Source organism: Oncorhynchus masou, chromosome 31 (genome assembly GCF_036934945.1).
Source record: "Oncorhynchus masou masou isolate Uvic2021 chromosome 31, UVic_Omas_1.1, whole genome shotgun sequence".
NCBI lineage: Eukaryota > Metazoa > Chordata > Actinopteri > Salmoniformes > Salmonidae > Oncorhynchus > Oncorhynchus masou.
In genome coordinates this window covers 81,177,951-81,202,066 of record NC_088242.1, presented here as the reverse complement: position 1 = coordinate 81,202,066, position 24,116 = coordinate 81,177,951, and the positions used below count along the sequence as shown (strand labels likewise).

Sequence of the window (24,116 nt, the reverse complement as noted above, 5' to 3'; positions counted from 1 at the left end):
GAAATTTAGAAAGAGGGGAGATCGAAAGATGCAACAATTGTCATGGATTGCTTATATTGTATGACTAGGATAATGCCTTTGGCTACTAGACAATGAAAGTAAGTTGAAAGGAAACCAATAGAACAGGAGAACGCATATGAGGAAGTCTTTATAAAATAATTGCCTCCATGTTTCTATGGTGGGATTTTAGCTATAGGCAACTTTGAAGCAAGGTAAGACATGCCTCAATTTGAAGTAAAACATCCAGGTTTCTAACGATTAAGGAACAGGAAAAATATACCTAACCATCTTTTGGAAGATGGAAAAACTTTCCCAAAAACCATCTAAATTAAATGTTAACTACCATAAAACTTAAATCAAACTCAGTCACATTTCAGCAAAATAAATGCCTGTTTCAAATAAACGGCTGGTCTAAATTAATTGTTAATGAGGTTACCATGAATTGCTAATGAAATTTGTTTGATTTGTTCCATTAAATAATTCAATAATGACTCAAAATAATGACAAAAATCTATTTTTATCACTGGTAAGAAACTGCTAGCCATTGGCTGGGAACGGCTGAGAAGCAGCCAATGGACCCTCAGACGATCGTCCAAAAGTAAAAACTGTCGAAAACGCACAGTCAAAGAGGAGAATAAATGAGTTTGTCAAGGATAATACAGTTGAAGTCAGAAGTTTACATACATTTTGGTTGGAGTCATTAAAACTTGTTTTTCAACCACTCCACAAATTTCTTGTTAACAAACCATAGTTTTGGCAAGTCAGTTAGGACATCTACTTTGTGCATGACAAGTCATTTTTCCAACATTTGTTTACAGACAGATTATTTCATCAATAATTCACTGTATCACAATTCCAGTGGGTCAGAAGTTTACATGCACTAAGTTGACTGTGCCTTCAAACAGCTTGGAAAATTCCAGAAAATTATGTCATGGCTTTAGAAGCTTCTGATAGGCTAATTGACATCATTTGAGTCAATTGGGGGTGTACCTGTGGATGTATTACAAGGTCTACGGTCAAATTCAGTGCCTCTTTGCTTGACATCATGGGACAATCAAAAGAAATCAAAAGAAATCATTCAAAAGTGACCAAAACATCAGCCAGGAAGCATAGGAACTGAGAAGTGGTCTGTGGTTGCCACCTGCAGAATCACTCCATTATTGGGGGTGTCTTGCTAATTGCTTATAATTTCCACCCGTTGTCTATTCTATTTGCACAACAGCATGTGCAATTTATTGTCAATCAGTGTAACGGCGTTCTTCTTTTGTTGAAAGAGAGTCGGACCGAAATGCAGCGTGTAAGTTACTCATGTTTAATAGTGAAACAAACAAAACGAACTATACATGAATAACAAATAAATACAAAACAACAAACGGAACGAGAAACCTATTACAGCCTGACTGGTGAAACTGACACAGAGACAGGAACAATCACCCACGAAATGCAAAGCGAAAACCAGGCTACCTAAATACGGTTCCCAATCAGAGACAACGAGAATCACCTGACTCTGATTGAGAACCGCCTCAGGCAGCCAAACCTATTAACCACACACACCCCTAATCGGCTACAATCCCAACTACTACAAACCCCAATACGAAACTACAATACATAATAAACCCATGTCACACCCTGGTCTGACTAACTAATAAACTAAAACACAAAATACTAAGACCAAGGCGTGACAGAACCCCCCCCTAAGGTGCGGACTCCCGAACGCACCTCAAAACCATAGGGAGGGTCCGGGTGGGCGTCTGTCCATGGTGGCGGTTCCGGCTCCGGATGTGGACCCCACTTCATAAATGTCATTGTTCCTCCCCTTAGCGTCCTGGGATAATCCACCCTCACCGCCGACCATGGCCGAATAGTCCTCACCCAGAAACCTACATAACAGAGGAGCAGCTCGTGACTGAGGGGCAGCTCGGGACTGAGGCAGCTCGGGACTGAGGGGCAGCTCGGGACTGAGGGGCAACTCGGGACTGAGGGGCAGCTCGGGACTGAGGGGCAGCTCGGGACTGAGGGGTAGCTCGGGACTGAGAAGAAGCCCAGTACTGAGAAGAAGCCCAGCACTGAGAAAAAGCCCAGTACCGAGAAGAAGCCCAGCCAGGCAGTTGAATCCGGCAGATCCTGGCTGACTGGCGGATCCTGGCTGACTGGCAGATCCTGACCGACTGGCGGATCCTGGCTGACTGGCAGATCCTGGCCGACTGGCGGATCCTGGCTGACTAGCAGATCTGGAAGAGTCTGGTTGACTGGCAGATCTGGAAGAGTCTGGCTGTCTGGCGGATCTGGAAGAGTCTGGCTGACTGGCAGATCTGGAAGAGTCTGGTTGACTGGCAGATCTGGAAGAGTCTGGCTGACTGGCAGATCTGGAAGAGTCTGGTTGACTGGCGGCTCTGGCTGCTCCATACTGACTGGCGGCTCTGGCTGCTCCATGCAGATTGACAGCTCTGGCGGCTCCTTGCAGACTGGCAGCTCCTTGCAGACTGGCAGCTCTGGCTGCTCTATGCAAACTGACAGCTCTGGCTGCTCCATGTAGACTGGCAGCTCAGGCTGCTCTATACAAACTGACAGCTCTGGCTGCTCCATGTAGACTGGCAGCTCAGGCTGCTCTATACAGGCAGGAGGCTCCGGCAGTGCTGTAGAGGAGGAAGGCTCTAGAACCGCTGATAAGACGGGAGACTCCGACAGCGCAGGAGAGGGAGAAAGCGCTGGCTGCGCTGAACAGGCGAGGCGCACTGAAGGCCTGATACGTGGTGCTGGCACTGGTGGTATTTGGCTGAGGACACGCACAGGAAGCCTAGTGCGGGGAGCTGCTACTGGAGGGCTGGGGTGTGGAGGTGGTTCTGGATAGACCGGACCGTGCAGGCGCACTGGAGCTCTTGAGCACCGAGCCTGCCCAACCATACCTGGTTGAATACTATCGGTTGCCCTGCCAGTGCTGTGAGGAGAAATAGCCCGCACTGGGCTATGTAGGCGAACCGGAGACACAGAGCGCAAGGCTGGTGCCATGTAAGCCGGCCCAAGGAGACGCACTGGAGACCGGATGCGTAGAGCCGGCTTCATAGCATTAGGCTCGACGCTCAATCTAGCCCGGCCGATACGCGGAGCTGAAATATACCGCACCGGGCTATGCACCCGCACTGGGAACACCGTGCGCACCACTGCATAACACGGTGCCTGCCCGGTCTCTCTAGCCCCCGGTAAGCACAGGGAGTTTGCGCAGGTCTCCTACCTGACGCAGCCATACTCCCTGATAGCCCCCCCCCCAAGACATTTTTGGGGCTGCTTTTCGGGTTTCGCTCTGCGCCGCCGTGACTTTCTTTTCGACTCCATTCTTCTATAGCCCTCTTCGCACTGCTCCAGCGAATCCCAGGCGGGCTCCGGCACTCTCTCTGGGTCGGCCGCCCACCTGTCTATTTCTTCCCACGTCGTTGTATCCATACTGTATTCCATTGTGGGCTGCTCCTGTTTCCATCCACGTCGCCGTGCTGCCTCCTCATACCTGCGCCTCTCCGCTTTAGCCGCTTCTAATTCCTCCTTGGGGCGGCGATATTCACCAGGCTGAGCCCAGGGTCCTTTTCCGTCCAGTTCCTCCTCCCATGTCCAATTCTCCAAATGGTGTAGCCTCTCCCACTGAAGCTGCTTCTGTTGCCTCTTGTGTAGCTCCTCTTTGGGCTGCACCTGCCTGTTGACACGCTGCTCGGTCCGAGTGTGGTGGGTGATTCTGTAACGGCGTTCTTCTTTTGTTGAAAGAGAGTCGGACCGAAATGCAGCGTGTAAGTTACTCATGTTTAATAGTGAAACAAACAAAACGAACTATACATGAATAACAAATAAATACAAAACAACAAACGGAACGAGAAACTTATTACAGCCTGACTGGTGAAACTGACACAGAGACAGGAACAATCACCCACGAAATGCAAAGCGAAAACCAGGCTACCTAAATACGTTTCCCAATCAGAGACAACGAGAATCACCTGACTCTGATTGAGAACCGCCTCATGCAGCCAAACCTATTAACCACATACACCCCTAATCGGCTACAATCCCAACTACTACAAACCCCAATACGAAACTACAATACATAATAAACCCATGTCACACCCTGGTCTGACTAACTAATAAACTAAAACACAAAATACTAAGACCAAGGCGTGACAATCAGTGTTGCTTCCTAAGTGGACAGTTTGATTTCACAGAAGTGTGATTGACTTGGAGTTACATTGTGTTGTTTAAGTGTTCCCTTTATTTTTTTGAGCAGTGTATATACACGCAGCTGTGGCAAGAAGGTTTTCTGTGTCTGTCAGTGTAGTGTCCAGAGCATAGAGGCGCTACCAGGAGACAGGCCAGTACATCAGGAGACGTGGAGGAGGCGGTAGGAGGGAAACAACTCTGCAGCAGGAGCGCTACCTACGCCTTTGTGCAAGGAGGAGCAGGAGGAGCACTGCCAGAGCCCTGCAAAATGACCTCCAGCAGGCCACAAATGTGCATGTGTCTGCTCAAACGGTCAGAAACAGACTCCATGAGGGTGGTATGAGGGCCCGACGTCCACAGGTGGGGCTTGTGCTTACAGCCCAACACCGTGCAGGACGTTTGGCATTTGCCAGAGAACACCAAGATTGGCAAATTCGCCACTGGCGCCCTGTGCTCTTCACAGATGAAAGCAGGTTCACACTGAGCACATGTGACAGACGTGACAGAGTCTGGAGACGCCGTGGAGAACGTTCTGCTGCCTGCAACATCCTCCAGAATGACCGGTTTGGCGGTGGGTCAGTCATGGTGTGGGGTGGCATTTCTTTGGGGGGCCGCACAGCCCTCCATGTGCTCGCCAGAGGTTGCCTGACTGCCATTAGGTATCGAGATGAGATCCTCAGACCCCCTGTGAGACCATATGCTGGTGCGGTTGGCCCTGGGTTCCTCCTAATGCAAAACAATGCTATACCTCATGTGGCTGGAGTGTGTCAGCAGTTTCTGCAAGAGGAAGGCATTGATGCTATGGACTGGCCCGCCCGTTCCCCAGACCTGAATCCAATTGAGCACATCTGGGACATCATGTCTCGCTCCATCCACCAACGCCACGTTGCACCACAGACTGTCCAGGAGTTGGCAGATGCTTTAGTCCAGGTCCATCCGCCACCTCATCAGGAGCATGCCCAGGCGTTGTAGGGAGGTCATACAGGCACGTGGAGGCCACACACACTACTGAGCCTCATTTTGACTTGTTTTAAGGACATTACATCAAAGTTGGATCAGCCTGTAGTGTGGTTTTCCACTTTAATTTTGAGTGTGACTCCAAATCCAGACCTCCATGGGTTGACACATTTGATTTCCATTGATAATTTTTGTGTGATTTTGTTGCCAGCACATTCAACTATGTAAAGAAAAAAGTATTTAATATGAATATTTCATTCATTCAGATCTAGGATGTGTTATTTTAGTGTTCCCTTTATTTATATATATATATATATATATATGGTACCGTATATAGTACCATTCAAAAGTTTGGACACACCTACTAATTCAAGGGTTTTTCTTTATTTTTGCTATTTTCTACATAGTAGATTAATGGTGAAAAAATCAAGACTATGAAATAACACATATGGAATCATGTAGTAACCAAAAAAGTGTTAAACAATATTTTAGATTCTTCAAATTAGTCACCCTTTGCCTTGATGACAGCTTTGCAGGCTCTTGGAATTCTCTTGGCATTCTCTCAACCAGTTTCATGAGGTAGTCATCTGGAGTGCATTTCAATTAATTTATTTCATTCTTAATGCATTTTAGCCAATCAGTTGTGTTGTGACAAGGTAGGGGTGGTATACAGAAGATAGCCCTATAAGTCCACATTATGGCAAGAACAGCTCAAATAAGCAATGTTGAAATATTAAAAATATAGAAAAACCCATGAATGAGTAGGTGTGTCCAAACCTTTGACTGGTACCATGTTTAAAGAGGCATACTAATACCAAATAAACTTGATGCTGTGTGTAAATGATAACACAATAGTGCAGAAAATTAATAAATTTCTTAAAATGCTGCAAGTGAATGCTGAAATTTATCAATTAAATGCAAATCAGAAATAGCTGTGTGATTTAAGGAAATAGACGCCTGGCTCAAATAGAAGCCTGTCTCTAATAAGTGTCCATAGTGTTCAGTGATTTAAGAAAATAAACAGTCTGGCTATTCTTTGAAGTTTTGTGGTAGCTAAGTAGCCTATACCTACCTGGCAGAATGATTTCATGATTATTTGCATCAATCCAGTGGCCATCAATCCATCTGTAACGTTCTGGGTGTAGTGGGTGAAAAGTCAGGCGCAGGGAGCAGAGAGTTCAGGGTAGTGCTAATTTAATGCACAAAATGGCGAACATAAGCCAACCCCACCAAAACAAAGGGCGCACAACAAAACAAACGCTCCAAACACGGGGACTTAAACTGTCCAGCAAAACCCACAAAATGGGAAACACGTAACATGCACACAAGTTACACAAAACAATCCAGCACCAAGAGCAGGCGGGCAGGCTGGCTAATAAAGCCCAACTAATCAGCAAATACACAACAGGTGTAACCAATAAACAGACAAGGAGGGGGAGGAAAGAATCAGTGTCAGCTAGTAGGCCGGTGACGACGACCGCCGAACGGGAAGGGGAGCCACCTTCGGTAGGAGTCGTGACAGTACCCCCCCCCCCCCGCAGCGCGCCGACGCCGGCCTCGAGGTCGACCCGGAGGGCGAGGCGCAGGGCGATCCGGATGGAGGCGATGGAAATCCCTCATCATCGACGGATCCAAAATGTCCCCCACCGGTACCCAGCACCTGTCCTCCGGACCGTACCACTCCCAGTCCACGAGGTACTGCAGGCCCCTCACCCGGCATCTCGAGTCCAGAATGGCCCGCATCGTGTACGCCGGTGACCCCTCGATGTCCAGAGGGGGAGGAGGGACCTATGGCACCTCACCGTCCTGCAGGTGACCAGCTACCACCGGGCTTTTATTTTTTATTTTTTTACTAGGCAAGTCAGTTAAGAACAAATTCTTATTTTCAATGATGGCCTAGGAACAGTGGGTTAACTGCCTGTTCGCAGGCAGAGCGACAGATGTACCTTGTCAGCTTGGGGATTCAAACTTGCAACCTTTCGGTTACTAGTCCAACGCTTTAACCACTAGGCTACCCTGCCGCCCCAGGAGGAGAGACACATCAAACGAGGGGTTAATACGATAATAGGAAGGGAGTTGTCATCGATAACACACCTCGCTTTTTCTCCTCAGAAGTTTGAAGGGCCCTACACACTGCAGCCCCAGCTTCCGGCAGGGCAAGCGGAGGGGTAGGGTTCAGGTCAAGAGCCAGACCCTGTCCCCCGGTTCAAACACGGGGGCCTCACTGCGGTGGCGGTCAGCACTCCTCTTCTGCCGTCCACTGGCTTGTTGGAGAGATCCCTGGATGGTCCTCCAGGTCTCCTTGGAGCGCTGCACCCACTCCTCCACCGCAGGAGCCTCGGTCTGACTCGGATGCCATGGTGCCAGGACTGGCTGGTACCCCAACATGCACTGAAATGGGGACACGATAGTAGAGGAGTGGCGTAGTGAGTTCTGGGCCATCTCAGCCCAGGGGATGTATCTCGCCCACTCCCCTGGCCGGTCCTGGCAAGACGGCCGCAGAAACCTCACTCTCTCCACCTGCCCATTACTCTCGGGCTGATAACCGGAGGTCAGGCTGACGAGACCCCCAGACGTGAACTCCGATCAGAGACGATGTCCTCCGGCACCCCGTAGTGCCGGAAGACGTGGGTGAATAATTCCTCCTCAGTCTGTAGGGCTGTAGGGAGACCGGGCAACGGGAGGAGACGGCAGGACTTAGAGAACCTATCCACAATCACCAAAACCGTAGTATTCCCCTGAGACGGGGGAGATTGGTCAGGAAATCTACGGATAGGTGAGACCATGATCGTTGTGGAATGGGGAGGGGTTGTAAATTCCCTATAGGTAGGTGCCTAGGAGCCTTACTCAGGGCGCATACCGAACAGAAAGACACTGTTTCACATAGAATGTTTCACACAGGGCACCTTTCCTTCACCGGGTGGGCTGTTTGGGAAATGTTTGGCAAAATTAGAGTATACCCACTTTTCCAGGAACCACTACACCACTGCTCTTGGCCTTCATGGTAAATCTGCTGGGAGATCGCTCAAGTTTTAAGTCTAAGTTAGACGTCCCACCCTGGTCTCAAAAACGTCTAGAATTGCCTTCAAAACCAGCCACTAACTTTATTTCCTTCGAGTAGGCTGGCAGCTTTTTCTAGAATGCTGTGAACTGGGATAGTGAATACATTCCCCTGCATCAGTCCACCATTACCATCATTTCACTTCAGTTTAGAGTTGTGGCAGTTTATTTTTTAGGGGAAATTGTAAGATTAAAATGATGCCACTGACCTTCATTTTCTCCATTCTCTTTATTCCAAACTTCCAGTTTTCAAAGGATGGTAAAACTCATAGAGCTGGCAGTTGATAAAAGGCAACAACCTCCAAAACCTTGGAATAGAGATAGTGAGGCGAGTGTATAATTGTATTCATTATGGATCCCCATTAGCTACACTTCCTGGGGTCCAGCAAAACTAAGGCAGTTATAAAAAAAAGGTCAATATTACAATACATTTACAACATATTTCACAACATATTAAGTGTGTGCCCTCAGGCCCCTACTCTACTACCACGTATCTAAAACATCAAATCCTTGTGTACATGTGTATAGTGCTATCAGGGATCAAGGCAAGACCCAGGTGCAGACTGTCGAGGTAACAATGTTTATTGTCACAACAGGAGCAGGCAAAGACCGGTCAAGCAGGACGGCAGGGGGAAACAGGGTCAGGGACAGGCAGAGTTCAGTAATCCAGAGGTGGAGCAAAGGTACAGGATGGCAGGCGGACTCAAGGTCAGGGGACAGGCAGAGTTCAGTAATCCAGAGGTGGAGCGAAGGTACAAGTCGGCAGGGGGAAACAGGGTCAGGGACAAGCAGAGTTCAGTAATCCAGAGGTGGAGCAAAGGTACAGGACGGCAGGCAGAGAGGTCAGGCGGGCGGGTACAATATCAGGACAAGCAAATCAAATCAAATTTAATTGATCACATACACATGGTTAGCAGATGTTAATACGAGTGTAGCGAAATGCTTATGCTACTAGTTCGACTATGCAATAATATCTAACAAGTAATCAAAGAACACGGAGCAAGGCTAAAAACCAGGAGGACGAGGAAAGAGAGGCTGGGAAATGATAGGAGCTGACAGGAAACCGCTGGTTAGCTTGAACGAACAAGACGAACTGGCCACAAACAGGCAAAAAACACAGGTATAAATACACAGGGGATAATTGGGAAGAGGGGCGACACCTGGAGGGGGGTGGAGACAAGCACAAGGACAGGTGTAACAGATCAGGGCGTGACAAGTGCGTATGTTATTGTGTGTTTGTATGCATGTGTCTGTACCTATGTTTGTGTTGCTTCACAGTCTTCGCTGTTCCATAAGGGGTATTTTTATCAGTAAAAAAAAAATCTAATTCTACTGCTTGCATGAGTTACTTGACATGAAATAGAGTTCCATGAAGTCATGGCTCTATGTAGTACTGTGCGCCTCCTTCACTTTGAGCCAGGAGAGATTGACATGAACATTATTAATGTTAGCTCTCTGTGTACATCCAAGGGTCAGTGTCACATAGTCGATTTAGAGCCATCACTAATAAACCCAATGTGTCTTCAATGTTAGTGACATGCTGCAAATTTGTAAAGTTTAAGTGATACAGCTTTAGTTGTTCTTTACCTGTTGCTGTGGTTTCATAGCATTAGAAAAGTAGACACCCTTACATTGTCCTACCTACCTTGATATTGACTACTATGGAAGATGATTGTGAACTGAATACTGCTCTCTCCAGTCAAGCAGCCTTGTTTAACACTTTTGAATAACTTTATAAGCAGTCATAAATATTAATAAGCATTTTAAACTTTCAAGCATGACAAATTACAAGCATCATAGAGATGATTAAATAATCTATGAACATTGATTTTGCAAAATGTTTTATAGGAAGGTACAAGGAGTGAGAATGACATGCTTCCATGGATGTTTATGCCAGGACCGATTGCAATTAAGAATGAATTAGATTATGATTATGAGGAAAACAAAATAATAAGATTAAATGTGTCGAGGGGGATTTCCATACATAGTTAATTAGAGAGAATTTTATTAACAGCTACTTGTTCTTATAGGTATCCAGATGTGATTGTGTGTGTGTGTCCCTACCACAAGGACTGGAGCCCTACATAGGGTCACAACTGTGTTTCTGACATTACCCTCTGTAACCTTCCCATTGTGTTACACTGTCACTTGTCCAATGTGCTTGTAATACAATGAAGGTGCTTTAACTTCTTGCGTCGAGCAATCCCGTATCCGGGAGCGTAATCATAGCCTCAAGCTCATTACCATAACGCAACGTTAACTATTCATGAAAATCGCAAATGAAATGAAAGAAATATATTCACTCACAAGCTTAGCCTTTTGTTAACAACACTGTCATCTCAGATTTTCAAAATATACTTTTCAACCATAGCTACACAAGCATTTGTGTAAGAGTGTTGATAGCTAGCATAGCATTAGCCTAGCATTCAGCAGGCAACATTTTCACAAAAACAAGAAAAGCATTCAAATAAAATCATTTACCTTTGAAGAACTTCGGATGTGTCAGGATTTGGCCAGGGTTGTTCCGGGTTTTGGTCACTAGATGCCCCCATTGTGCTTTTTGACCTTATGTTTTTTCCCTTGTTCCCCATTATTATTTGCACCTGTGCCTCGTTTCCCCTGATTGTATTTAAACCCTTAGTTTCCCTCAGTTCTGTGCTCTGTGTTTGTATGTTAGCACCCAGCCCTAGTGTTCTGTGTATTCTTGTCGATTCCGGTGGATGCTCTTGTGGAATTCTGTTTTTTGTTTTTGAGTATCTCTTGAGGCTTTTTTGTGCTATTCCTACCACCTTTTGGATTTGCCATTTTTTGTATTGAAGGACTTCTCCTTTTTACTTTATTAAATACACCGTCTTAAGTACTGCTGTGTCTGCCTCATCTTCTGGCTTCTGGTGACTATTCGTGGCTCAGTTGGTTAAGTGACTGTTTCTCACTCCGGAGACCCAGGTTCGTAACCGGGTCCTGACAGGATGTTTTCAATGAGGGGACTCAGTTAGATAGCAAATGTTCAGTTTTTCCAAAAATATTATTTGTGTAGGAGAAATCGCTCCATTTTGTTCATCACGTTTGGCTAAGAAAAAAACTCGAAAATTCAGTCATTACAACGCCAAACTTTTTTCCAAATTAACTCCATAATATCGACAGAAACATGGCAAACGTTGTTTAGAATCAATCCTCAAGGTGTTTTTCACATATCTATTCAATGATAAATCATTCGTGGCAGTTGACTTTCTCCTCTGAAGCAAATGGTAAAATGCACGCAGCTGGAGATTACGCAATAATTTCGACGGAGGACACCAAGCGGGCACCTGGTAAATGTAGTCTCTTATGGTCAATCTTCCAATGATATGCCTACAAATACGTCACAATGCTGCAGACACCTTGGGGAAACGACAGAAAGTGTAGGCTCATTCCTGACGCATTCACAGCCATATAAGGAGACATTGGAACACAGCGCCTTCAAAATCTGGGCCATTTCCTGTTTGAAATTTCATCTTGGTTTCGCCTGTAGCATCAGTTCTGTGGCACTCACAGATAATATCTTTGCAGTTTTGGAAACGTCAGAGTGTTTTCTTTCCAAAGCTGTCAATTATATGCATAGTCGAGCATCTTTTCGTGACAAAATATCTTGTTTAAAACGGGAACGATTTTTTTATCCAAAAATTAAAAGAGCGCCCCCTATATCGAAGAAGTTAACAGAGGAGAGAGCATTATAGGCTACATCTACATGGCTTGTCAACCGTAAGACTACTCTAGCAGAGAGTCAACAGACCGAGAGCCAATCTGTGAGCTCAGGGTTAGCATGAACATGTAACTCTATCGTGTATCAGGACTTAGAAATATTGCAGGCAGAAATAAAGGAAAGCACATTCATACCCCAACGAAACTGACATCTCGCTGTACGGCACAAACGGGCCTAGACACAGGCCCGACTACCGTTCTGTTTTAGCTCAGCCTGCCCCGCGAGTTATTCACAACAACAAAACATGAAGAGAGGTAGAAGGGGAGGGGTAGAGATGAGAGAGAGACTAGAGAGAAAAAGGGATGATGGATAGAGGAAAGGTAGATCAAAGAGAGAGGAAATTGAGGTAGAAAGGAGAGAGAGTGAGAGAGATGACAGAGATATGGAAGAGAGGTAAAGAGAGGAGGGACCAGTACGGAGGTAACAGAGGTAGAGAATGGTAGAATGGAGAGAAGTGTGGAGAGCATATAAAGATAGAGGAGATAGAGGTATAAAGGAAAGAGAGATGACAGAGATATGGAAGAGAGGTAAAGAGAGGAGGGACCAATACGGAGGTAACAGAGGTAGAGAATGGTAGAATGGAGAGAAGTGTGGAGAGCATATAAAGATAGAGGAGATAGAGGTATAAAGGAGAGAGAGATGACAGAGATATGGAAGAGAGTAAAGAGAGGAGGGACCAGTACGGAGGTAACAGAGGTAGAGAATGGTAGAATGGAGAGAAGTGTGGAGAGCATATCAAGATAGAGGAGATAGAGGTATAAAGGAAAGATGGTTGGGGAGGACGGACTATGTGTTGTCCTGAAGAGAGTAATGATACCAGGCGATGGAAGCAGACAGGGTCACATCTCATCACATCAAACTGCCCATATGTCACTTACCTCCTCAGCAGTGGCAAAACAGGCGAGGTCATTGTTGCTTCCATCCTCCCATTCATATAAATCCTGCCATTGACATGCATGGAAAACATCAGTACTCTAAATGAATGCATGCATTACGTGTCTGACAATACTTTACTGAATTCCCCTCACTGCATAACCACACACATTTGGTGATGTGATGCATGTCTTATGTGATGCATGCTATATGTTGAAAGGATACATTCATGTTCGATACACATCTGTCAGTCTGAAAGAAACAAGGATTGTGTCTGAAATTACACCCTATTCCCTAGATGCCATGATTATACGATGGGAGTGACCATGTTACTCGTGTAGCCTTGAGAGAGAGAGAGAGCTTATGCAACAGCCTTCTACTTCAGATAGGGCTAGCATCACTACACTATTATCAGTCCATGTGGCTTGTCAATTAGTCACTTTGAATCAATAGGACCACAACTTCCTGTTGGTTCATTCATGTGTAGATTCATGAACACTTCCCCCTCCATGATGTCATGGTGGGTAGGGCCAAATGGGTGGTATGAAAAACAAGGCTGTTGATTTCAAACACAACATATTTCCCCATTGTTTGTGGCTGTTTCTGCATCAGTTTTTGTACAATATTTTATTCACATGTTTTATAACTAAATGGAAAGGGCAAAGGTTGTCCATGGTTGGAGGGGTGTTGTTCACTGTATTGCTCTAATACACAAGCTGTGTCACATGGTTAGGCTACTGTTTTCTTCTTTCACCACTAGCTTTGTTGTGTGACAGGAGTGTGCATTGTTTACTGAAACCCAATGATGCTCGAAACTGGGAGAAAACCCAATTATCTGCTCTTGTAAAACCTAGACAGCATTGTCAATGGATTAGCAAATACCCTGTTCATTCTTCTGTTCAGCAACAAAGACATTATACATTGACTGTACAAAACATTAGGAGCACCTTCCTAATATTGTGTTGCACTCCCTTTTGCCCACAGAACAACCTCAGTTCATCGGGGCATGGACTCTACAAGGTGTCGAAAGAATTCCACAGGGATCCTGGCCTATGTTAACTCCAATGCTTCCCACAGTTATGTCAAATTGGCTGGATTTCCATTGGGAGGTGGATCCCAGCAGCGTTGCAGTTCTTGACAAACTCAAACCAGTGCACCTAGCACCTACTACCACACCGCGGCACTTTAATATTTTGTCTTGCCCATTCACCCTCTGAATGGCACACATACACAATCCATGTCTCAATTGTCTCAAGGCTTAAAAATCATTCTGTAACCTTTCTCCTCCCCTTCATCTACACTGACTGAAGTGGATTTAACAAGTGACATCAATAAGGGATCATAGCTTCACCTGGATTCGCATGGTCAGTCTATGTCATGGAAAGAGCAGGTGTTCTTAATGTTTTGTACACTTAGTGAACATTAAAGGGCATCATAAGACAATACTGGAGCTACATAAAAGTAGGTGTAAAGTGTGTTTTAAGCGAGCACAATTGACACAATTTGATTGGCAGCTCCCTCAAAGAGAGAGAAGGAAACACTAAATTAAAATTAAATAGTGTAAATCATAAAAATTACATTTGAGCAGGGATCTTCTCTCTATGAATTAGCATAGAATATACTTAGCCAGCTGCCGCTTTACAAACATCAGTTCAGAACTGCAAGCTACCCCTGTGCATATACCCATCAATTCCGTTTAAAATAGTGTACATCTAAGCCTCTTAGAACTGTGTCCAAGTACAGAAATGCATGCTGCTCACATTAATAACTAACCCTGTCTTCCACTGAATAAAGTCATCATCATACCAAAGAGTGGTTCCATGTCCAATAATAGGACTACTGTAGGCAGCTAAACAGTTGTGGCAGGGTTATATTGGTTTGTGTTGACTGAGAGCAGGCCTGTGTTTGGATATACATTAAATATAGCAGGTACACTTCTCCACTGACAGAGTAGAGCATGAATAAATCTCTGTAGGTTTCTGGAGCTGTCACGTTTCCTCTGTTGGTCATCCCAACAGCTTTCTAGCATATATAGGTCAGGAAATGGCTGTGAACGTGTCCTCCCAGTCTTTCCTATATGTTCAATGTACACCATGAGGCATAGGAAACATATAGTATCACTGAAAGATGTTTAGCTCATGGTTTAGAGATATGCAATCTGTTTTTATGGTGAATTATATTGAATGAGAATGCATATATCGACCACAATGCATTGAATACTAGTATTAATGTCCGTATGACATTGAAAGAATAGTTTGGTTAAAATGTACATTTGTCAAACATCGTCTTATACAGTCTACAGATGCCATTGAATATTGACTTTCAGAAATGTTGGACTAGCTTATATAGACACACGTCTTTGTCCCCCAAACTTGAATTTGGGGAATAACTTTTTCCGTTAATAAGCAGGTGCTGTAGAGCATATTCCACATTCTCCATTCATATAAACAGAATGCTGTTTACTTTGACCTTTTTCTTCCCTCCCTCTGTCTCTCTCCCTCTGTCTCTCTCCCTCTGTCTCTCTCCCTCTGTCTCTCATTCTATAGTACAAACAAGTGGAGCAGTACATGTCTTTCCACAAACTGCCAGCTGACTTCCGACAGAAAATCCATGACTACTACGAGCACAGATACCAGGGCAAGATGTTTGATGAGGAGAGCATCCTGGAGGAGCTTAATGAACCACTGCGGGAGGTAAAACAACAAAACACACCATCAAAACTCTGACAATGTCTCACACTTAAAGAGTGGAACAAAGGAACCAAAAACACATTGATTTCTCTACAAAGCTTCATCGTTGTCTTTTGCAAATATGTCCCTTAACAACATTTGAAGTTCTGAGCCTCTTGTTCTACTAAGTCATTAAACCAAACAAATGAGTCCATACATTTTGTTTCCATTTCCCCACCTTTGCTATGTTAGATTTAGACCTAACAAAATTGCAATTCAGTAAAAGTCATGATATTTACCCTTAGGAAATTGTCAACTTCAACTGCCGTAAGCTGGTGGCGTCCATGCCCCTGTTTGCCAACACCGACCCCAACTTTGTGACGGCTATGTTGACTAAGCTCCGCTTTGAGGTCTTCCAGCCTGGAGATTACATCATCAGGGAGGGCACCATCGGCAAGAAGATGTACTTCACCCAACATGGTGTGACCAGTGTCCTGACCAAAGGAACCATGGGCATGAAGCTCTCAGATGGATCCTATTTTGGAGGTGTGGATGGTCAACAATATACAGTATTACTACTTTTCTAGGATTGAGTTTTCTACAACTTTCCTAAGATCTGCTGCTGCTGGAAAACCTGGGATCAATAGATTCTATATTATTCTATTCTATAATGGTGCTAATAACACACATCTACTATAGAACAGAAGTTGCATACATTACAGTACATTCATGTAGACTTAATTCATGTTCTTTGCTCAGTATAAATCCAATGGTTTACATTAAAACTGTAGCAGACAAGAGAATGAAAAGGAAAAGAAAAACACCCTGACATTTGAGTTTGGCTTCTTCTCGCTTGTCTTCTCGCCCCGCAGCCAGTTTTATCCCACTTCGCCATGCAGCCTGTCCTCCCCCCTGCCTGTTTAGGGACTCAGCGCTGTTGTTGATCCACAAAAAAACAGTCATTTTCTTAGGGTCTGGGGACATTCTTCACACCCGGCTCCTCTTCAGATGAGTTTCCACTAATTACCACAGCCACAAAGGCATTTGTAAATATGTATGAATCGAAAATGAGCTTTAATCACTTAGCAGTGTGGTTAAGGTTAGGCTAACGTTAGGTTTAAAATCAGATTTTAAGAAGATCAATTGTAGAAATAGGGTCCATGACTTTGTGGCTGTGGTAACTAGTGACGCCCCTTTAGAAGAGCAGAGTTCACTTCAGTGAGGCTGTGGGTTGGGCTGTGAGGTGACAGGAGCATGGGCAGGTGTTGAAGGAATGTCTGAGATCCACAGCAGCACAAATGCCCATTAATAACAGCTAATTAGTCCACAGAACACTGATGACAGAACCATTATATGCCACTAGGAAGCCAACCTTTTTTACATGGCATGGGTTAGGAGGAGAATACTTGATCAGAATATCTGTTAGATTTGTGGTGGTGTTTGTGGTTGATTCATCTGCTATTGCTGACAATTTATATTATTGCTGGAGAAAATAGGAAGAGGGAATATGGAAATATGGAAACAAGGTAATGGAGTGGCAGGTAGCCTAGTGGTTAGAGTGTTTGGCTAGTAACTGAAAGGTTGCTTGATTGAATCCCTGAGCTGACAAGGTAAAAATCTGTTGTTCTACCCCTGAACAAGGCAGTTAACCCACTGTTCCTAGGCAGTCATTGTGAATAAGAATTTGTTCTTAACCGACTTGCCTATTAAAATAATGTAATAGTTGATCAAAGATGTTATTTTATTTTACCTTTATTTAACTGGGCAAGTCAGTTAAGAATAAATTCTTATTTTCAATGATGAGGGATTAAATGTGGGCATTAGGGAAGTATATGTCATCTCTACACGACATAGCCCATATTTGTTTTTAAAGGGTGAGTAAGTGGGTGTAGTAGGGTCAGAAAAGTCACATCCCAGCATTGAGTTCTGCTGCTTGCCTCTGCATCGCTCAGCACAGCTGAGAAAACAGAGTATGATTAATCTTGTGAAGAACTGTAAATCCCCCACTAAATAGCGAAGAGACACATGGCTGCGCTGACACTCAAGGTCACACTTTAATACCCTCTGAATAAGGAGCCATTTTGAGAGTGGGGGAGCGGATCTGGGGTGGAGGAGGTCACTGAGGTTATTATGTAAATGTATAACTCATGTATAGAACATCACTTTGTTGCTATTTAATGGTGTGTGGGCGTCTATCCCGCGGGTGGAAGCTGACATTGACTGCGCTTGTTAATTCCTCTATTTCCATGGCCTTCAGGGGGTTTGCCTACCGCTGGAGAGGCTGATCTGTAGAGTGGAGCCAGTGCAGGGTTTCCACTTGTTACCAAAGCCACAAAGGCGATATTCTAAAAATGAGTAAAAGCAAGTAAATTACTGCATACAGTAAATGACATTCCAGTGGGGGGTTTTCTTCACTGAGAGCCAGAAGATACCTTTCACACGTAACAGGGGAGTGAGTCGGGAATGCCAGGGAGGCAGCGGAGTAAAAAGAGCACATGGTTGCCAAGACAACAGTCAGTCACAGGCCAGAGAAGGAAGGGTAACACCTGAATGAAATGAACCTTGGCTCCACCTCCTCTCCAGCTCTCCAGCTCCCTCCACAAGCTGTCACAGTTGGGTCTTTGTTTTAACGGCCTATCTCCTCAGTAAATGACCCATTTCCATATGTGATAAATTGATACTGTAGGATTGTGTGTGCTTTGTATTTGAATCCTACGAGTGTAACCGTGTTTTTTCTGAGGATAGAACAACAGGACTAAATGAGCGTGTCATGTCCAAGTGACTTTTGTCATGAGCATGACATTCAAATGGCTCATGTAACTTTGACATGTTTCTGTAGCTGAGATACAGTAATGATGGTCCCTCTGTCTGTGTAGTAATTGTGTCTGTCTCTGACACTCCGGTCTCTCTCTCCCTCCCACAGAGATCTGTCTGTTGACCCGAGGCAGACGGACGGCCAGTGTGCGGGCGGACACGTACTGCCGTCTCTACTCCCTGTCTGTGGATAACTTTAATGAGGTGCTGGAGGAGTACCCCATGATGAGACGAGCCTTCGAGACTGTGGCCATCGACCGACTGGACCGGATAGGTGAGACCAGCCTACCACCAATAAAAGAAGCCAATACATGATTAGCTATGGGCATAGTTGAGGCATTTTGTGTCATTCATAGAATCAGCAGAACAAAGACGAACATATCTATCGATGAAACCTATTGTAATTATGCAACTAATAATTTATCTTTGATTTCCCTTTTTTTAATGTCATAGTAACAGGTCATATTTATAGCTATCTAAAGGATATGACTTTTGCAAGATATGATTATTGTCTATGACTTGAGTGTGCCATACTCCCCTGGGTTTACACTAAATGTGCTCACATGATGAGTGATGCTCATTTGTAAAAGTGATTTATCAGCACACTGTCTAAACATCTGTCTATGCTCTCGTGTGTGGGAAGGAGGGAGACGTTTTCCCTCAGTTGCTGCTCTTACCGCCAGTGTTGCTACGCTGTCAGTCACTCAACTATCATCGGAGAGCACCTGGTTAGTGAATTCCGTGCCATGAGTGTAAACAAATCATATATTTTTGCTAAACGGAGCAGGCAAGCCCCCTGTCTCGCCCAGGTCAATGTGAGGATGACGTTATCCCTCGTTCACGTGACTTCACATGTTTACAAAAGGGGCCCTGCATCCCCCACCTGCCAGTGGTTGCCATGGCAGCTAGATTCCACATCACGTACGAGCTGTTCGTTTCACTCATTTGGAGGAGATTAAGGTGTCTTTGGTCATTGACAACAGGCTAACAGCTACCCTGAACAGAGCATAGTGGAACATAGGACTAGGAATATTCTGTTTAATTTGCCTGCTGTTTCCTAACAGCAGAAGTCTCTTGCATCAAAGGCTCAGTATTTCATGTGGCCTGACTAACAAGTATAGAAAGCTAATTAATTCCAAATCTAAACAGAAATTTAAAGGAGGATGACAATAATCTTTCAACCTCTGAGTTTTTTTGGAACACGGAGTCTTTTTCCGAGACCTTCAACTGATGCCCCAAAGAAATCATGTTTATATATTTAATATCTGCTGTCTCACAGTTTACATATTGTGTACTACAACGCTCTGGCTCCTTTAGAAGTCTATGGGAGAGACAGCCCAGCAAACTGGGAACATTTCCAGAACATTAGCTAAGATACCCATTACTTTCTAGTTAGGGTTTTATCAAACATTAGTATGAAAACATCCCAAAAACATTAAATTGATAACATATATTTTTTAAATCCATTGAGTGTTCGCATAACATTCACAAAAATGTTGTGCACAACCTCTTTAACAACTACAACAGAACATTCCCCAAAAGTTCTCATTAGGTTTCCAGGTAATGTAATAACCCAATTTACCAGAAGAAAATGGTTCTGTGAAAGTTCCCAGAACATTCGTTAGTTTGCTGAAAATGTTAACATGGTTAATTGTTAACTGTTAATTGCAGCAAATGTTAACATAAAATTGTCCAGTCGTGCTGATGATTATACAATGTTTGTATAAAATAATCACCTGATGTTACCAGAACATTCCCAGAACACATGTGGGGGCGTCACAAAAGACATGTTCTAAAACAGAAGAAACTGTCCAGTTGTGCAGATAATTATACAATGTAAATTGCCATTAAATCTGGAGAGAAACATAATGGAGATGTTTTGAAATCTGCTTAAGTTTTAAGGAGCTACAAACTTGTGTGCTGAAAATGTTGTGGTAAAACTGACATTTTCTGAGGACCTCCAAGACCAGGTAAAATGTATATTGCGTGAACATCAATGGAATATTATGTCAAACCTAAAACAAATATGTTATTTTAACCACATCAAATGGACTATTTTGGAAATTGTGGAACATTGTGGGAATTGTTCGATTTTTTTTATTTTATCCTTATTTTACCAGGTAAGTTGACTGAGAACATATTCTCCTTTTTATTTATTTCATTTTATATTTCACCTTTATTTAACCAGGTAGGCTAGTTTGAAACTAGTTTGAAACTGCGACCTGGCGAAGATAAAGCAAAGCAGTTCAACACCTACAACAACACAGAGGTACACATGGAGTAAACAAACATATAATCAACAATACAGTAGAAAAATCTATATACCGCATGTGCAAATGAAGTAGAATAAGTGAGGTAAAGGTAATAAATAGGCCATAGTGGTGAAGTAATTACAATATAGCAATTTAACACTGGAATGGTAGAATGTTGCAGAAGATGAATGCGCAAGTAGAGATACTGGGGTGCAAAAGAGCAAGATAAATAAATAAATACAGTATGGGGATGAGGTAGATTGGATGGACTATTTACAGATGAGCTATGTACAGGTACAGTGATCCGCTCTGACAGCTGGTGCTTAAAGCTAGTGAGGGAGGTAAGAGTCTCCAGCTTTAGTGATTTTTGCAGTTTATTCCAGTCATTGGCAGCAGAGAACTGGAAGGAGAGGCGGCCAAAGGAATAATTGGCTTTGGGGTGACCAGTGAGATATACCTGCTGGAGCGCGTGCTACGGATGGGTGCTGCTATGGTGACCAGTGAGGTGAGATAAGGTGGGGCTTTACCTAGCAGAGACTTGTAGATGACCTGGAGCCAGTGGATTTGGCGACGAGTATGAAGCGAAGGCCAGCCAACGAGAGTGTACAGGTCACAGTGGTGGGAAGTATTTATGGCTTTAGTGACAAAACGGATGGCACTGCGATAGACACTGTGATAATTTTAGAAAGAGAGGGTCCAGATTGTCTAGCCCTGCTGATTTGTAGGGGGGCAGATTTTGTATCACTTTCAGAACATCAGCTATCTGGATTTGGGTATAGGAGAAGTGGGGGAGGTTTGGGTGAGTTTGCTGTGAGGGGTGGAGGGCTGTTGATCGGGGTAGGGTTAGCCAGGTGGAAAGCTCGGCCAGCCGTAGAAAAATGTTTATTAAAATACTCAATTATAGTGGATTTATCGGTGATGACAGTGTTTCCTAGCCTAAGTCCAGTGGGCAGCTGGGAAGAGGTGCCCTTATTCTCCATGGACTTTACAGTGTCCCAGAACTTTTTGCATATTACGGGAGCTGTTCGATGCTAATGAAGAAGCCACAGGATGTTTTTGTGCTGGTCGAGGGCAGTCAGGTCTGGAGAGAACCAAGGGCTATATCTGTTCCTGGTTCTATTTTTTTTAATGGGACATGCGTATTTAAGATGGTGAGGAAGGCACTTTTAAAGAATAACCAGGCATCCTCTACTGACGGGATGAGGTCAGTATCCTTCCAGGATACCCCGGCCAGGTTGATTAGAATGGCCTGTGTTTTAGAGAGCTTTTGGCAGTGATGAGGGGTGGTCGTTTGACCGCAGACCCATTACGGATGCAAGCAATGAGGCAGTGATCGCTGAGATCTTGGTTGAAAACAGCAGAGGTGTATTTGAAGGGCAAGTTGGTTAGGATGATATATTTGAGGGTGCCCGTGTTTACGGATTTGGGGTTGTACCTGGTGGGTTCATTGATTATTTGTGTGAGATTGAGGGCATCAAGCTTAGATTGTAGGATGGCTGGGGTGTTAAGCATGTCACAGTTTAGGTCACCTAGCAGCACGAGCTTTGAAGATCGATGGGGGGAAATCAATTCACATATGGTGTCCAGGGCACAGCTGGGTGCAGAGGGTGGTCTATAGCAAGCGGCAACGGTGAGAGACTTGTTTCGGGAAAGATGGATTTTTTTAAAGTAGAAATTGGAATTGTTTGTGTACAGACCTGGATAGTAAGACAGAACTCTGCAGGCTAACACCGCCCCTTTGGCAGTTCTATCTTGTCGGAAAATGTTATAGTTAGGGATGGAAATTTCAGGGTTTTGGGGTGACTTCCTAAGCCAGGATTCAGACACGACTAGGACATCCGGGTTGGCAGAGTGTGCTAACGCAGTGAATAAAACAAACTTAGGGAGGAGGCTTCTAATGTTTACATGCATGAAACCAAGGCTTTTACGGTTACAGAAGTCAACAAATGAGAGCACCTGTGGAGTAGGAGTGGAGCAAGACACTGCATGGCCTGGATTAACCTCTACGTCACCAAAGGAACAGAGGAAGAGTAGGATGAGTACGGCTAAAGGCTATCAGGACTGGTCGTCTAGTTTGTTCAGAGCGGAGAGTAAAATGATCAGGTTTCTGAGCGTGAGAGAATAGATTCAAGGTATAATGTACAGACAGAGGTATGGTAGGATGTGAGTACCTAGACATTGAGTAATGATGAGAGATATTGTCTCTAGAGACGTTTAAACCAGGTGATGTCACTGCATATGTGGGAGGTGGAACTAAATGGTAGGTTAAGATATATTTACAGCAACAACCTGGGGAATAGTTACAGGGGAGAGGAGGGGGGATGAATTAGCCAATTTGAATGTTCTATGCAACCTACAGTACCAGTCAAAAGTTTGGACACACCTACTCATTCCAGAGGTTTTCTTTATAGTCACTATTTTCTACATTGTAGAATAATAGTGAAGACATCAAAACTATGAAATAACACATATGGAGTCATGTAGTAACCAAAAAATCAAAATAGATTTTAAATGTGAAATTCTTCAAAGTAGCACCCCTTTGCCTTGATGACAGCTTTGCATACGCTTGGCATTCTCTCAACCAGCTTCATGAGGTAGTCACCAGGAATGCATTAGTTGAAAATTAATTTGTGGAATTTCTTTCCTTCTTAATGCCTTTGAGCCAATCAGTTGTGTTGTGACATGATAGGGGTGGCATACAGAAGATAGCCCTATTTGGTAAAATACCATATTATGGCAGGAACAGCTCAAATAGGCAAAGAGAAACAACAGTCAATGTGGAAAATTTCAAGAACTTTCTTCAAGAAGTTTCTTCAAGTGCAGTTGCAAAAACCATCAAACACTATGATAAAACTGGCTCTCATGAGGACCGCCACAGGAAAAATGTCCCAGAACTACCTCTGTTGCAGAGGAAAGTTTCATTAGTGTTAACTGCTCCTCAGATTTCAGCCCAAATAAATAAAATAATAATAATTCAGATCAAGTAACAGACACATCTCAACATCAACTGTTCAAAGGTGACTTTGTGAATCAGAAAGAAAAACCCTTGAATGAGTAGGTGTGTCCAAACTTTTGACTGGTACTGTATGCAACATCCCAAACTCCCATAACTTCATTAAATGTTTTGGAAACCTTTAAAGAACTCATAAAGACTGTGCTGTCAACATTCCTGTAAAATCAAAGGAAGGTTTTGTGCACCCTGATACAATCACTATCTGGATGTCAGAGCACAACTGGACAGTTTCTGTGTTTTGGGAACCTATCTCTTGTCATATCCTTAGAATGTTCCCACAACTTAAAGAAACATTCGGAGGACCTTTAAATTGGAACTGACAGCATTTTAGCAACATGAAATCTTATGTGAAGGCCGAATTACAGAGGAGGAATTTCTTGATGCAATTAAAAGCCTTTAAGTCCGGGAAAACTCCAGGGCTGGATGGCATACCAGTGGAAGTATACAAAACTTTTTTTTGATATACTCAGAGGACCATTATTAGCATGTTTTAACCACTCCTATATAATCGTTAGATTTTTGGACACGAAACATGAAGG

General features: G+C 44.0%; 1 protein-coding gene across 1 annotated transcript in view; it reads left to right on the top strand.

Annotated features, from left to right (window-relative positions):
- LOC135524540 (potassium/sodium hyperpolarization-activated cyclic nucleotide-gated channel 2-like) overlaps window positions 1-24,116 on the top strand; it is a 109,392-nt gene that overhangs the window by 69,605 nt on the left and 15,671 nt on the right. Inside the window, exons 5-7 of the mRNA XM_064952159.1 lie at window positions 15,376-15,522; window positions 15,804-16,044; window positions 18,422-18,586. Of these exons, the coding sequence (XP_064808231.1) occupies window positions 15,376-15,522; window positions 15,804-16,044; window positions 18,422-18,586 (553 nt within the window). The remainder of the gene's footprint in view (window positions 1-15,375; window positions 15,523-15,803; window positions 16,045-18,421; window positions 18,587-24,116) is intronic.